Here is a 16,964-nt window from a genome sequence, read left to right as displayed (position 1 = left end):
TCCTCCCTTGAAAAACTTTGCTGGATATGAATGAGCAGAATTCACAGTAAATTAATAAAAGGTGTTTTTGTCGGGACAAGGAGTTTGCTTCATGGTCTTGGGAAGCCTTGGTCAGAGGCTTATTGAGAGCATGAAGTGGTCTTTTGGCACTCGTCATTTTTAATCCTCATTGCGCTTCCTGGAACCAATTAAGGATGAGTACCAAGGTACCACTGCAATACTTGAACTGGTAATGTCCAGACTGGATTATCACAATGTGTTTTAAATGTGGTAGCTTTTGTGATTATCCAGAGAGTATAAGTCTTATTGAGTCCCTTGGTAAAACTGCCTTATACATCTCCTTTTAACTGGATCTTTATACCATACCTCTTGCTGGCCTTGTTATTCTGGCTTAATATTTTATTACATTATAGTTTAAATTCATTGGCTGCATATATTTAGCAGACTTATTTTATTCTATCATAGTTGTAGACTTCAATCTGTTTTCTCATTTATTTCATATGATAAATTTGGGATTATGCTTATTAATAAAAAGTAGATGATTGGTTCATGCTATGGTAATTACTATTCCAGACCAAGACAAACTGCTATGAAAAAAAATAGAATCATGCAGTCTTAAAATCTGGAAGGGGGGAGAAATCCCAAATTCTACTAAAAATAATTTACTGAAGCCTAATAATACATTTTGGAAATGGCGATTTCATTCTCAAGGACAAAGGAAATCAAACGCACGTTTCTAAAAAGAAAGAAAAAATGTATCCATTTTAGAAGTGAAAGAACAATTCCAAAAATAAGCAGGATTAAATATGGTACTTACCTTTCTGGACTTTATCACACAGCAAATATACTTCATCTCCACCGCGCACTGAGCCTGCGGTCTTATCCATCCGAGATATTTTTAGGTTGGAAGCTCCAGGAGACTCTGTAGAATTTTAAAAAAAAATCAGTGATGTATAAAATTGTTTCTGGGACAATTGTACAACTATGAAAATGTCACCATAAGGCTAATAATTTTGGCTGATTTTAATAAACAGTGAAGAATATAGATGTCAACTTGTAAAGCATTTCCACGTCTGTTATCAAGTTGACATTGGAGGAAAGGGGGGAAAGAATTCCATGCATAGCTTCCGCTAGAGTTGGATCTCAGATTACAGCAGGCTTGTGAGGTGTGCAATTTTACAACCTACTGCAGCACCTCCTCGCAAACGTGATTTATGACACAGACTGAGGGGAGGGGAGAAACGGGGTAAAGTTCAGCCATAATTTAACAGGTTATATCTGACTCCATGGAGGTATTCCCAGAGATGTCGTTCCTAATAAATGACTGGATTGCTTTTGAAGCTTGGCTCAAGGCTCGTAAGTTAATTAGGGCACCTTTCGGAAACCTGACAATAGAACATTAGTGGAAAGGTTGATATTTCAATTTGTGGTAGGTTCTGGAGGCATTCAGAAGGAGGCAAGAAAATTCTACTGATTCCCAAAAAATTAAAAATAAACTATGAAAAAATATGAAATTCTTCTGTCAGAACTCTGATATGAAGATCTGGGTAGAGGACCAGTTCTACCAGTTTGGACAGGTTCGAGCAAACTGGTACCTCCGACGATTAACTGGGAGCAAACCGGTTCGCTCCGATGATCAAGTGGGGCTATGGCATGCCTGCCGGAAGTGGCACACAGAGCCATCTCTCTGGGCACGCAAGCAGTCACCGGTTGCGCTTTCGGATTCCGGTGCGCTGGCCTGCTGGTCTTCAGATGTGTGGGAGTGCCAGAAACCGGAAGAGCAGCCACCTGGTGCGCATACATGTGTCAGGAAGATGATCTTCCGGTTTCTGGCATGCACATCTGCATTGGCCAAGTGATCTTTGCGCACATGCATGCTAAAAACCAGAAGACCTGGTGGTGCGCCGGAAACCGGAAGATCATCTCGGTGCCAAAAAGGTTCGCCAACACTGTTATAGTAGATGCCCTTAAACCATTTCAAGCGTGCCTATGGATCAAAAGTTAAACTTACTGCTATCATGAATGGGGTCGGAAATAACTGGATTTAATGCTAAAGTGAAGTTTCCACTACTATCACGAAGATAGGCGTTGAAGCGTAAACGAACAATGCTGAGATCCATTGTCTTCTTCAGTTCTTTTGCCTCTTGTTCAATCGATTCTTGCTCAGATTCTGCTAAAACAGATGCTAAGTTATAAATACTACGAACAAACTGGCATTCACATCAAAGCAAAATTTCCTCTAGAGCAGTGTTTCTCAACCTTGGCAACTTGAAGATGTCTGGACTTCAACTCCCAGAATTCCCCAGCCAGCATTCTGGGAGTTGAAGTCCAGACATCTTCAAGTTGCCAAGGTTGAGAAACACTGCTCTAGATACTAAAATCACATATAAAGTATTTATCTGAATACCGGCAATCCTTGAGATACAACACGCCATTTAACGAACGTTCGAAGTTACAACGCACACCCCAAAAGCTAGAGACAGATCTGTTCCAAAGTTACACATTTCGCAATCCCCCCCCCCCGGTCATTCGCCCTTATGACCGACCACAGGGATGCTCTAGCACACCCTTCCATCATGCTGAGCCAGACCTTCAGAGCCATTGGGCCTGCTTTGCCAACTTGCTGGGTTCCATGTACCCTGTTTTCCCAAAAATAAGACAGGGTCCTGTTTTATTTTGACCCCAGAAATAAGCGCTTGACCTTATTTTCAGAGAGGTCTTATTATTTTTGAGGTGCAGCAGGAGGCGAGCGTGGTCACCTCATGGCTTCTGCTGTGTTGCAATATTTTGGAGGGCTTATTTTTTTTTGGGGGGGGGCTTATTTTAGCGCATGCGCTTCAAAAGCTTGATTGGGCTTAAGTGGAGGCATGACCAGTGGCACAGCGGTACGACGTGTGGGATCGTCGATATCACGGTCATCGGTGTATGTGTGTGTCTTTTTAGACCGAAGCCATCCCATAGAAACGGTGACCAAGAGAGGCACAGGCCAATGAGCACAGCTCCACTCTGGTTTCTCTTCAAATCGTATAAATCTTTCACCTTTTACTAATTTACCTTTTGACAAGTTCAAGAACTGGGGCTAGAGAGAAGGCCACACCTTTGCTGGACCACATGACACCACCAAGTAGTAGTAATTCGGTCACTTTTGCTTCCATTGCAATTCTTTCCTCTCCAGTCAGCATAAATCACTATGATTTCTCCTTAGCGCCACCTGTGCTAGCTTTACACTGGTGGCGCTAAGAAATTGCACCTATTTTGGTTTCTTTGCAAGCCTTTCCTCCACACCCAGTGTAAATTGGCAGTGATTTACTCTAGCTGGGGAGGACAGGATTGCCATGGAAGCAAAAGAGGTGGGATTTCTACTTTGTTCCACCAGCGTAAGACTAGCATAAAACTAGCGCTGGGGGAGCTAAGAAATTGTGCTTATTTTGATTCCCTCAAAGCCTTTCCGCTCCAGCCAGCATAAATCACTACAATTTCTTCTTAGCACCGCCCACATAAGACTAATGTGAAGCTAGAGCTGGCAGTGCTAAGAAATTGCACTGATTAATGCTGGCTGCAAAGGAAAGGCTTGGAAGAAATCAAAATAGGCATCATTTCTTTTTAGTGCCACTTTATGCTATTCTTATGCTGGTAGAGCAAAGAAGGAAACGGAGGAGGAGGAGAAGAAAACGGAGGAGGAGGAGGAGGAGACAAAGACGACAACGACTACCTTAACAGCTCTTAGGTCCTTGGTTAGGACTTGAAACTATTAAGTTTTTATCAGTTCCATACTGTGAATCAATTTGAAGATTTTTAGTGTGTGTGTGTGTGTGTGTTGTATATATGGTATATTATATATATTATGTATATATGTAAAATGTGTATGTGTGTGTGTATGTGTATGTGTGTGTGTGTATATATGTATGTATGTATGTATGTATGTATGTATGTATATATATATATATATATATATATATATATATATATATATATATATATACACACACACATACATACACATATTTTTATATATATAAAACCATATAATAATAATTACCATAAGTTTTTGATCTTACATAACTTTTAAAACCTTTATGCAAAACAGGCTTGCTGTAAAATTCAACTAAAGAGGAAGTAAGACCAGAAAAAATGCTTTGCTCTGAAATATAGTTTTATTTACTATTTCTGCTTAGGGGAAAAGCCTATGAAATAAAAGAAAAATGCACTTTATACAACCTCAGCAATACCACTCCTTTATAATAGCTTGGGCACTAGAAGTAATTGCTGAGGTTGAGCTTTAATATGCTTCTTTTCTTTTTATTTTCAGTTCTGTTCTGTGCTTTTCATTATTTTTCCTTATAGCTAAATTTTCCATTTCCATTTTTCCTTTTTTTTGCATTGGGTCTATCAATTACCTGAAGCTTCAAACCCACATGGAAGCAGTTCAGAACAATTTGGAAGTAGCAACTTGAGTTAATTAACCTTCTCTCAAATGAATGTATTACTCATATTGGTAAAGCAGTTGATATATCTCATTTCTACCCAAGGAACAACGAGTTTTACTTTGAACAAGCCCAGGCATTTTTCTTGGTAAAAATCATAATGATCAGATCACCCTATAGATCTCTCTCTCCCCCTCTCCCTCTCTTTCTCTCTCTTTCACATACACACAATGTGTTGTGCTTCTCTCTCATACACACACATGGGTTGTGCTTCTTTTTCTTACACATAAATGTGTTGTGCTTTTCTCTCTCTCACACACACACAGATGTGTTGTGCTTCTCTTCCTCTCACACACATACAAATGTGTTGTGCTTCTCTTTCACACACACACACGTTGTGCTTCTCTCTGACATACAAATGTGTTGTGCTTCTCTCTCACAGACAAATGTGTTGTGCTTCTCTCTCTCACACACACATGGGTTGTGCTTTTTCTTACACATAAATGTGTTGTGCTTCTCTCTCTCACACACAGATGTGTTGTGCTTCTCTCTCTCTCACACACACACAGATGTGTTGTGCTTCTCTTCCTCTCACACACATACAAATGTGTTGTGCTTCTCTTTCACACACACACACGTTGTGCTTCTCTCTGACATACAAATGTGTTGTGCTTCTCTCTCACAGACAAATGTGTTGTGCTTCTCTCTCTCACACACACATGGGTTGTGCTTTTTCTTACACATAAATGTGTTGTGCTTCTCTCTCTCTCACACACACACAGATGTGCTGTGCTTCTCTCTCTCTCTCTCACACACACGTTGTGCTTCTCTCTCATACAGACAAATGTGTTGTGCTTCTCTCTCACAGACACACACATACACACAAAAATGTGTTGTGCTTCTCTCTGTGTGTGTATGTGTGTGTGTGTGAGAGAGAGAGAGGAAAAATGGGGCAGAGGGAGAAGGGGGAAGAAGGGGAGAGAGGGAGGAGGAGAGGAAGGGAGGGAGGGAGAGGGGGGGAAACAAACCTGTGTAGAATACCTGACAGGAAAAATGTTTTGATCAACGTCCTTACTCTATGCAAGATCCAACAGAGGACTGCTAACAAGTGAAAAATAAATAAATGCATCGTCTCAGTTTAACCATTATTGCCTACAATACAATAATCGATTCTATCTAAGCTATGAAGAGAAAGAAGACTGTGATCATATCTAGAATCCATCTTCCCCAAGCTTTTATTTTCTGTTTCAAAGTTACCTGTTAGAGGCTGTATTCGGTTTCGCATCTTCTGCGTCTGAAGTTTGTCTCTGATGACCTCCATCATGTTTTTCTTAGTCACATGGAGCACACCTAGGTTATTAAATCTGATAAAAGACAAATTATCCACTATTTGCAGTGACAATCACAATGTCTACGTGGGCAGCAAATCTGCTCAAATTCTAGACATCGGTACTGAGATGGGCATGTTAAAAACAAGAAGGCAAATCACCATTTAAAATGTAGCATTTTTTTCTATCATTACTGATGGAAATATGTACATCATATAGCAGCAACCAAAAAGAACCAATGGGGGGAGGGGGGAGTAAAGCCCAATGCTCCATGCCCATCTTTTTAAAACCCATGCAGGTGATACCACATTTAAGGGGGTGGAAATGTCTGTGCATCTTATGGAGCGAATATTGCATCACAGACCGGGCCGCGGGGTCCTTTTATAGTGCTGAACCCTGCCTCTTCTGTCTTTGTCATAGCCTGTCCCTTCTCCGCAGTGCAGGAGTCAATAGGCAGAGCCGGCACATGAGAGGACATCTATCTGTGGTCCTTTCAGGCTCTACATGATTCCCCCACCTTCCCCGCCCTTGTTTTCCTCCTCTATGTCAACTCGCAAAGCACTCCTAGCCTGCTCTCAAGTTGCCACAGGGAGGAGGGGGGAACTGCCATGACCAGAAGCACATTCCATGCACACCTTTCTCCAGATTGTATCCCTGGTTACCAGAGCCAGCTGGAGAGGCGGGGTATCTACAGCCCGCAGAAACGGAGAATGTGATTTATGACACCCCTGGGAGGAGGGGGAAAACAGGGTCATGGTTGGGCCGTAAATCACGTGGGGCAGAGCTAACTCCACTCAGGAACTACTGACATATTGCTCCTGTTAAATCACTGGATTTCCTTTGAAACTTGGCTAAAGGCTCATGGATTAATTAGGGTTTCCATTGGAACCCTGACACTCTAAACCTAGGTGCGTCTTTTGGAGCGAAACATCGGGTATATATTTGTGCTGAATTTTCCTTGGCTGCCACTTTCATTAAATAAGATACTGCAACCCACCCAATCTAACACATGGGGGGGCGGGGGGAAATGCTATCGTGAAATAGATCTTGCCTTTTGAACCCCACCATCATTCCTTGATCAGTAAGTCATACATACTGGGCAGTCATGTCCTTTGGGCCCACCATCATAATGCAGTTGCCGGCTTCATTACACTGTTTTCCCACAAGGCTATGAGCATGCACTTGTGGAGGATCTGTATGCGTCACCAAGTCCACCTCTATCCTAGCCAGTCCAGTATAATTAGAGATCTGAAATAAAATGATACAAAATGACATCAAGGAAGTCCTTCCATAGAAACCATCTTTCTATTCAGAAGAAAAATGATCAAAAGTGTAATTCTTGAGAGCCCAAGAGAAAATGGATAAAAGAAGAAGAAGGGGGAAAAGAGTAGTATTAGTAGGTTAAAAGGAATAGTAATATCAGTGGTGAAATGCATTTTTTTTTACTACCGGTTCTGTGGGCATGGCTTGGTGGCCTGGTGTGGCTTGGTGGGCGTGGCAAGGGAAGGATACTGCAAAATCTCCATTCCCACCTCACTCCTGGGCGAAGGATATTGCAAAATCTCCATTGCTACCCCACTCCAGAGGAAGGATACAAATATCCATTCCCACCCCACTCCAGGGGAAGGATACTGCAAAATCTCCATTCCTTCCTCACTCTGGGGCCAGTCGGAGGTGGTATTTGCCAGTTCTCTGAACTACTCAAAATTTCTGCTACCGGTTCTCCAGAACCTGTCAGAACCTGCTGAATTTCACCCTGAGTAGTATGAATGGTATTGTTATGCAACTAATTAAGAAATAAAGAATGTATAGTATATTGTTAATTGTAGAAAAAATTGAAAGAAATGCTCTTTATGTCAAAACATTACTAGAAGATATATATTGTTCACAGTAAAATAGACCAATAGAGAAATATGAAATGATAACTTGATGCAATTTTTGAAGGGGCAGCTGAAGATATTGTTGACGTATTAAGAAAAAATGAATATAAAAAAGAAATGGAAAATAATTTGGCTGAAAGTGAAAACTAAGCTGTGATGTAAAATGGATTATGTAAAAGAGAGGATGTAAAAGGGAAGATCCAGTCAACACTTTGTTTCTATAATATGTATAAAGTTATATTAAAAAATAAAAAGAACCTCTGGAAACACCCCCCCCCCCCAATCTTTCTATGAAAACATCTTTCAAACGTACATGGAACTTTAAAAAGAAATATTGCCATGTGTAGTTATACTGAGTTGATTGATGCTCATGAGACAAACCTATCAAGTTTCATTAACATAGATGGGGTGTCAAACTCAAGGCCTGGAGACGGGATCCAGCCCACTGGGTGCTTAGATCCAGCCTGTGGGACAGGCCTGGAAACAGCAAAGGACCGGTCCGCGGTTCCTCCGCTAGTAAAAATGGAGCTTGGGGAGGGGGGGAGCACAGCCCCCCCGCTCTGTTTTCGCTGGCAGAGGGCTATCAAAACAAACTAAAAACGAAACCAAAGGAGAAATGTTTCCTCTTTTGCATTTGAGCATGCAAGAAGGGACAGGAAAGGAGAAAGGGAAAGAGGAAAGACAAAAAGAAGGAAACAGCAAGGGACGAAAAGTAAGGCAAGAGGGGAAGGAAGAAGAATTTAGAACGAAGAGAATGAATGAAAGAAGGAAAAAGAAGGAAAGGAAGGAAAGGGAAGGGAAGCGAAGGAAGGAAGGAAGGAGATTATAATGAGTGAGGGAGGGACTTAGGGAAGTCCTGCCTTAGCACCACAGGTGCTGCCCACTCAAGTTCTGTGTCATACCTACCATGGCCACACCTCTAGCCACATCACGTCCCATGCTCCCCTCCCTCCCAGTCCTCTGAGGTCAAATACAATCCTGATGCAGCCCTCAATGAAATCGAGTTTGACACCCCTGACATAGATAGACTACAATAGGCTTTAAATGGTTAGTAACAAAAGTCAGTTTTGGAACATTGCTTATATCAATAGCCACTAACATCAATTCAGACCATATCACACCATTGATCATTATTTGCGTACAGCAGACAGAGATGAATCTTAGTTTAGTAAACCAAAACATTTATTATTTCTATTTATTTGTCTTATTTATTAAATAACTACCGCAGTAACTCTGGGCAGTTCATGTTATGGACAAGCAGCACTCATACTCAGCATACTCACCTTTACGAAAGAAGTAAGGTAAAAATACTACAGCGAAACAAACCAATTTCCAAATTCTGATTTAGCTTGCCTCAAAATACCCAAGGCTAGTTTGAACAGCAATTTTTATGGATAAATTCTTTAGGTGTAATAAATATCTTAGTTAATCTGGCTTGCTGATCTGCTCACATTACATCAAAATAAAATTATTATATTTTTCGGAGTATAAGACCCGATGCACCTACATTTTGGGGAGGAAAACAAGAGAAAAAAATCTGCCTCCCAGCAATTTGATTCCTGGAGCAAAGAGCAAGTTTCACTTTCAATTTCTCCAGATCATCAGCTGTTACAGGCTGTAGGGATTGCTATAGGTTTGTTCACAAGCCCATTTGGTGCAAAGAGGTAAATTGCTGGGAGGCAGAGGCCAAAGAGCTAGGACCAGTGGGTGGGTCTACATTCAGTGTATAAGACGCACCCACATTTTCACCCTCTTTTTTGGGAGGGGTGTGCATCTTATACTCCAAAAACACAGTACTTATGGTTAGAAGCAGATGGTCTTTTCAGTCTGGTTAATTCCATACGTTTGCATTTTGGTTTAATACATTTTCTTGATTTTAATTTAATCTAGGATTATGTTTTTATATTTTAGCCAGAATATTTAAGCTTCTTTTATACACAATTCTTGTTACACTCCATCCAGCTACTTTTGAGGAATTTTCTTGAAACAAACCCCACAAATTGGAATACATGTTTTAAAAAATTGATTGTAATTTGATTTTAAAAATTATTTTTATTTTTGTTATTTAGATCCTATACCAAAAGGTCCAAGATTAATTAACTCAACATTTTAAGATTCATTTAGAATTCTGAATGCAAGATACAGGTTCCAAAAGAATTCCTAAAAGCCATCCATAAAGGTAAAGGTTCTCCTCGCACATATCTGCTAGTCGTTCCCAACTCTAGAAGGCAGTGATCATCTCTGTTTCAAAGTGAGCCAGCGCTGTCCAAAGACTTCCTCATGGTCATGTGGCCGGCATGACTAAACACCGAAGGCACACAGAACGCTGTTACCTTCCCACCAAAGGTGGTCCCTGTTTTTCTACTTGCATTTTTATATGCTTTTGAACTGCTAGGTTGGAAGAAGCTGGAACAAGTAACGGGAGCTCACTCCCATTACTTGGCACTAAGGATTCGAACCGTCGAACTGCCAATCTTTCTGATCGACAAGGCCAGCGTCTTAGCCCCTGAGCCACCATGTCCCTGCCTTCCATAAGGAAGGGTAAAATATACCACAATAACCACGATTTCACAACGTGCTCTTCCTTTTTATTCCTGGGTGCTCTCTGTCCATGGTTATAAGGCCAGTCTAGTGCAGAATTTAGCCAAATCAAAATTTTCTATTCCTACAGAACAAATGTTCAGTTGCTCTGAAATCAAAAGTCTGTTACCGTGAGTGGTAGATTTAAGGCCCAAGACTAACACTGTAAAAATAGATGCTTTTACTTCAGTCAGTTATCTCTAACAACCAGGCATAATGTGATAAAAACTTAAAAGTATTGAAAAGTGTATCAAAAATAATTACTTTATTGATCTTCTGTACCGGGAGTGGGTTCTGGCAGTCACTACTTGCTGGAAATGGCTCTGCGCATGCGCAGAAGCAAAAAAACAAGATGGCGCCACCTACAGTGCCTCCCGGAGAACCAGTTCAGGGGCGTGGCAGGCCTGGGTCGCTGCCGGTTCCATCGACCCATGCTGCCAAACCACTACCGGTTCAGCTGAACTGGTCCAAACTGGTAGGTACCCACCACTATTCTGTACTGTATCTTAATTAATCAGAAAGTCCAAACAAAATATGTACGAACAATAAATCTACTAAAAAAAAGCTATTTAACTTTTACTAAAGACAGAAAAGGCAATGTAGATGACTCTTAAAAAAAACATTTCTTCATAAAACTTGATAAATAAACGAATGTGATACTCACCTTGACAGTGGGATAAGTCTTGTGCCCTTTCTCACTAGATGCTCCAGGTAGTCCACCATGCGAGGGCCCTTCACAGCCATAACGGAAGCGGAAACCTCGCTGCCAAAAATGGAAATTCAAGCAAAGTCATTCCATCAGAAAAAAACCCAAACTGCTAGGGAAAAAGTTTGCTTATAATAGGATATAGATGGGGAATGACGGAGTGAGTGGTTCAGTGGCTTAGAGGTGGAGCTCTTGCCTCAGTATCGGGAGGCTGTTAGTTCAACCCTAGGTAGCAGCAGATATTTCTCTCTCTGTGCACAATGAGTGATTATCTGCTGCAAACTCTGTATTGGCAAGGGGAAGGGCATCTGGCCAGTAAATACTCAGCTCCGTTCAGTTTCCTCGACTCCACCATGATGTAAGGGATTACGGGGGTCATTAAAAGACAAAAAAACCTGGAATGATGTATTCCTTAATGCTCTCTGAGCTTGATTGTTCACAGGCATTACAAAACTACACTGAAGTGCCAAGGTGGCGCAGTGGTTAAGAGTGCGGCATTGCAGGCTATTTCAGCTGCCTGCTAACTGCAGTGTAGCAGTTCAAATCTCACCGGCGCAAGGTTGACTCAGCCTTCCACCCTTCCGAGGTGGGTAAAAAAATCCAGATTGTTGGGGGCAACACGCTGACTCTGTAAACCGCTTAGAGAGGGCTGTAAAAGCACTTTGAAGCGGTATATAAGTCTATGGCTATTTCTAACTCTGTGACGGCGAACCTATGGAACAAGTGTCACAGGTGGCACGCGGAGCCATATTTGCTGGCACACCCGCAGTCAGCTCTGGGGCGCATGCGCATGCTGACCAGCTGATATTTGGCCTTCCGTTTTCAGCCTCCCCAGGCTTCAGGAAAGCCTCTGGAGCCTGGGGAGAGGTCATGTGCGCATACGTGGGGATGGGTGGGATTGAATTGGTGTGGGCACGCGTGATAGTGTGAGCATGGACAATTTTGGCACACCATAAGAAAAAGGTTCACCATCCCTGTTCTACCTAGTGTGGAAATGAAACATCTGCAAATAAATAAACTCAACGCTGCGAACCCATAATTCAACCCTGAACTACATATATTCCCTTCTATTTATATAGTTGGGAGAAATCCAGCATCCTTAGAAAATCCTTACCTGTTTTGGCTGTTCAATTATAGTGACAAATGGGCCTTCAACTAAAACAAACAAACAAACAAGAAGATATTCAGTGTGTCCCAAGGTTCAATACACTTATAAACTCATGTCATACAATTTAAGAAGAACAGTATTAACAAAACAGATGGCAACAAAAACTTAGATCCTTCCCTCTGTGGCACGACAAAACTGCGCTGGTCAAAATCGCGGTGATAAAATCGCGGCACTAAAGCAGTGACGTCATCACCGTGCGTCATCACCACCGCGACAACAGCGCGGCAACAGAAGGGCGCTTTAAAACGGTGCCGCGGCAGAAAGCCGACTTCAATTAAGCTAAGTGTTAGGATTAGGTTTAGGGGTTTGTTTTAGGGTTTGTTTTAGGGTTTGTTTTAGGGTTAGGTTTAGCGTTAGGGTTAGGGTTAGGTTTAGGGTTAGGTTTAGCGTTAGGGTTAGGGTTAGGTTTAGCGTTAGGGTTAGGTTTAGGGTTAGGGTACTGAGTGCTTGGGAATGCGCGAATTTGCCCTCTGCGATTATGTCATCGCGGTAGGGTCGCGTTTTTCCTTAGCGCTTAGAACGGCGCGAATTAGTCTTCGCGCTTATGTCTCCGCGCAGAAGGGCTTCGCGGATTTGTGGTGGAACCCCTTCCCTCAGTTATCGATAGCTCCACATCCCATGGGACATATCTCATACCAAAAGGTTCCTTACCTGTCTCCATGAACAGCTCTTTCTGCTCGACCAAATGAGCACCGAACTGAAAATCATCATAGTCTATCCCATCTAAGCACTGCATACAAACAAGGATCAAGAAAAGATCGAAAGCATTATGGACACAGCGCCATAAAGATTCTAAACAAGGTAGACACTCAGCAGGAATGACACCTACATTAAGTCTCTACTGCTAACGACAGTGAAATGAAAACATTGGGAACAAGAACCATCTAAGGCCGTAATGGCGAACCTATAGCACGTGTGCCAGAGGTGGCACGCAGAGTCCTCCCTGTGGGCACGCACACCGTCGCCAGCTGGTTTTTGTGGGCACAGGAGAGCTGGAAACTGGCCTGAAACCGGCTGAAGAAATGTCCCCAAACCGGCCTGTTTTTGGAGTGTTTTTAGTCTTTTGGGGCTGTTTTTCGGGCTGTTTTCAGGCCAAAAATACCCGGGAAACAGCCCGAAAATGGCTCAAGAAATGTCCCAAAACTGTACACACATCAAAAAAAAAATTGTACTTCAATGTCTTAATGATTGACAAATGATGACATATTTGTGTTTTTTTTAAAGAAAAATAAAAAAGTTCTGTTAAAAAGAAATGTCCCAAAACCGGCCTGTTTTGGGGGCATTTTTGGTCCATTTTTGGGCTGTTTTCAAGCATTTTTCGGGCTGTTTTCTGGCCAAAGATGGCCTGGAAATGGTCAGAAAAACAGCCCCAAAATGACCTGAAAAGGGGCCAAAAATGCCCCAAAACAAATCATTTTCTGGGCTATTTTTCAGGCCAAAAACAGCCCCCAAAACAGGCATGCATGGTTTCCGGTGTGCACACATGCGCATGCACGCACGCACATTCTGGTTTGGGCACTCGGTGCCAAGAAGGTTCGCCATCACTGATCTAAGGCAAGGTCTCCTAAGCACTTGACAGCAAAGAATGCTCCCATCCAACCCTCTGCACTGGTGAAGACTACAATTCACATAATTAGATGCACTTTAAATATGAGATTAAGATTAAGATTTAGTTTATTTGTATGCCGCCCTTCTCCGGGAGGGACTCAGGGCGGCGAACAACTCAAAAGGGGAAAAGGGGATACAAACACAATACACGTAATTAAAATACACAAGAGTCATACAGCCATTCAAGTCGAGAGGGGAGGGGAACCCCAGGCCTGCCAGCACAGCCAGATTTTGACAGCTTTCCGGAAGGCCTGGAGAGGGGTGAGGGTCCGAATCTCCACGGGGAGTTCATTCCAAAGGGCCGGAGCTGCTACAGAGAAGGCCCTCCCCCGGGTGGTAGCCAGATGGCATTGGCTGGTAGATGGAACCCGGAGGAGGCCGACCCTGTGCGATCTAACGGGTCTATGGGAGGTAATTGGCAGCAGGCGGTCTCTCAAGTACCCAGGTCCAATACCATGAAGGGCTTTATAAGTTACGACTAGCACTTTGAAGCGTATCCGGAGACCGATCGGTAGCCAGTGCAGCTCGCACTGTAATATGTAAGCACCACCTATATACCCTTTAAAATCAGGCAACCCCCCAAAACAATAAATATACCTAAACTAAGAATGTTAGATGAATTTCTTAGGGCCTACTTTTCATCTGGAAGAAGGCAAATATGAGAATGATCTCTCTAAAATGTTGGCCGTCTTAAGAGCATTATGGGCCGCAGGCAAAGCAGTGTACTGGGGCCCCTACGACAACTACACACAGGAACAACAATGTAAACAGTCAATGAAATTAAGCACATATTTGTCAATGTTATCAGTGTTAATTTCTATTAATGCATGTTCGTATTAATTAAAAAAATGGCTGTAAAATGTAATAAAGATGTTGCTGTATTTATATGACACAAGGTGCATTGAAAGGGTTAACATACACAGATTAGTATGGGGCCCCTATTTCGTGGGGGTGCCCATCATGCCCATGCATTAAGACAGCCCTGGTTGGAGAAAAGAAAAACAAGCATTTGCCCCATTATTGCTTAAGCCTCACCTTATACTTCACATATAAAACCAACTGTGTATGTATTCATAGACAGTTGTACTACAGAGAACACAAATCCCAGCTATTCATGTGTGTGTTTGTGTGTGTGTTTGTGTGTGTGTGTGTGTATGTATGTGTGTGCACGCCTTACCTTACTACCTTGAGTAAGCCTCACCTTCCTCAACATATAAAATAAACCACGTGTATATATTCATAGACAGTTGTACCATGGAGAACACAAATCCCAGCTATCCCCCCCCCTCTCTCTGTGTCTCTGTGTGTGTGTGTCACCCCCTACTCAGCTAGCACTTTGCTCTGGAAGGGCTGTTGTGTAACACACCTTTGCTTGTCTTGGCCCAACAAAAGCAGAGAAAGACAACATTGGGGTTTATTTTTTTCATTTGAAGCTTTCCAAAGCCCATTATCCAAAATTGATCATTGAAATTTGGGACTAGAGTACTCCAAGGCAAAGGAGGGCCCATTTTTCACCCAGATCCCACTTCCAAAGTGAACCCGGAGGAGGAAAGGAAGGAGACGGAGGGGGTAAACTTTCCAAAAGTAACGGAAGACTCACCGCGGGATAGCCTTCCCCATCCATGGAGGATCTACTCCAGCCGATAATCCACAGAGTTGGCAATCCGGCTCTGCGGAAGGAAAGAGAAGAGACGGAGGGATTTACAAATTGGGGGGTGAGGCGGGGGGGACCCAAGGACTCTTTCAGTTCTGCTGCTGCTTTTGCCGCCGCCAAAAGAAGGCCAAAGGGGGAAACTGGGCGGGCAACGCAAGTACGGCTGGAAAGTCCCTAAAAACCCAGCGGAGCCCGAGAGGGAGGGACGGAAAGCAAGAACGAAAGGAAGAAAAGAAGGCAGGCTCTCGCGGCTTCTGGGCGGCCGCAGCGCACTTTCTTCCGCCTTCCAAACCCAGCCTTCGCGTCTTCTGCGGGGCGGGCAAGGAAAAAGCGCTGCCAAGGGGCGCTGTTTTAGGGGGAAGGAGTGGGGAAAGCACCTCTAAGCTTTTCCCAGAAGAAGAGGGGGGGGACTCAGGGTCTCCAGCAATTGAGGGTCCCCAGTTGCCCCCCAGCCTTCCATGACCCTGGCGTTGGGTGACTGGGTGTTTGGGAAGAGAAATGCCCCGTTCCCAGCGCCCCTTGGCAGGACGCGGGGCATTTTACTCCCCAACCACCCAACGCCAGGATCATTGGGGGGGATTGGAGACCCCAATTGCTGGACCCAATCTCCAAGAGGAAAGGGGGGCTCAGGGTTTCCAGCAATTGGGGGTCAGCTTTTGCCCCCCACCCCTCCATGATCCTGGATCACCCAACGCCAGGATCATGGAGGGGTGGGGGGCCAAGGGGCGCTGTTTTAGGAGGAGAGGTGGGGAAAGCACCCCCAGGCTCTTCCCAGGAGAGGGGAGGCTCAGGTCTCCAGCAATTGGGGGTTCCCAATTGGCCCCCACTCCCCATGATCCTGGCCTTGGGTGGCTGGGTGGTGGATGAGAGAAATGCCCCGTGCCCTGCCATGCTGGCATTGTGACTGGTACCAGATCCGCACGCGCTGGGTTTAAGCACCGTTCGCGAAGTAGAAGAGAGGGCAAGGAGGAGGAGGAGGAGAAAGAGGAGGAGGAGACCCGCTTCTCCCAGGGGGAAATGGAAGCCCTCCCAGGGCATAGTATCTTTGGAGCAACCCTTAAGGAGCCACCCCTCCTGAAAAGTCAGGGTTAGAATGAAGCTCCAGCCGCTGCTGGCGATTCGCTCACTCACCCACCATTTACTCCTGCCAAACCGCTCGGCCATCTCCTTTTTGGAGGCCAAACTTCCCCGCCTGGCCAAGCTCCGCCCGTCCGTTCCGTAGGGGCTTACCCGCCGTCAGCTGATTTCTCGGAGGGCCGGACTCCGGTAAGGAAGAGGGGTGGGCGAGGAGCCTCTTTGGGTCAATTCCAAACCTTCGGTTGTCAGAGTACAACTATGCGTGCAATGAGATTGGCTGAGCTTCCTTCTCGTGCAGCTCCCCCCCCCCAACACAATACAACTCACAGTGAAAGACAACCCCCCCCCCCCGCCCAGGGAATCCTACTAACAAACTCCCACTCCTACTGCACCATGTGAACTTACTGCAGGTCGCCGGCCCCGCAAGTCAGTGGTAGTATTTGTTTATTTGTTTATCTAGTTATCTAGTTATTTAGCTAGTTATTATTGAGTTATTTATTTATTTTTTAGCTAGTTATTTAGTTATTTATTATTGAGTT

At 43.8% G+C, this 16,964-nt stretch overlaps 1 protein-coding gene across 3 annotated transcripts in view; it reads right to left on the bottom strand.

The window, feature by feature from the left end:
- The window catches only part of NFKB2 (nuclear factor kappa B subunit 2), a 41,934-nt gene extending 25,352 nt beyond the window's left edge, over nt 1-16,582 (bottom strand). Inside the window, exons 1-9 of one of the 3 annotated variants that reach the window (XM_032231906.1) lie at nt 16,480-16,582; nt 15,295-15,364; nt 12,738-12,816; nt 12,033-12,073; nt 10,877-10,975; nt 6,849-7,000; nt 5,682-5,788; nt 2,012-2,173; nt 818-922 (exon numbers count right to left, since the gene is read on the bottom strand). In XM_032231906.1, the coding sequence (XP_032087797.1) occupies nt 818-922; nt 2,012-2,173; nt 5,682-5,788; nt 6,849-7,000; nt 10,877-10,975; nt 12,033-12,073; nt 12,738-12,816; nt 15,295-15,318 (769 nt within the window). In that variant the 5' untranslated portion in view covers nt 15,319-15,364; nt 16,480-16,582. The remainder of the gene's footprint in view (nt 1-817; nt 923-2,011; nt 2,174-5,681; nt 5,789-6,848; nt 7,001-10,876; nt 10,976-12,032; nt 12,074-12,737; nt 12,817-15,294; nt 15,365-16,479) is intronic. The other 2 variants (XM_032231909.1, XM_032231907.1) reach the window with 2 other exon arrangements.
- Between the last annotated feature and the right edge of the window lie 382 nt (nt 16,583-16,964).

Source organism: Thamnophis elegans, chromosome 15 (genome assembly GCF_009769535.1).
Source record: "Thamnophis elegans isolate rThaEle1 chromosome 15, rThaEle1.pri, whole genome shotgun sequence".
Lineage (NCBI taxonomy): Eukaryota > Metazoa > Chordata > Lepidosauria > Squamata > Colubridae > Thamnophis > Thamnophis elegans.
Note: the sequence above shows the minus strand (reverse complement) of the source record. Positions and strands in the feature narration are given on the sequence as shown.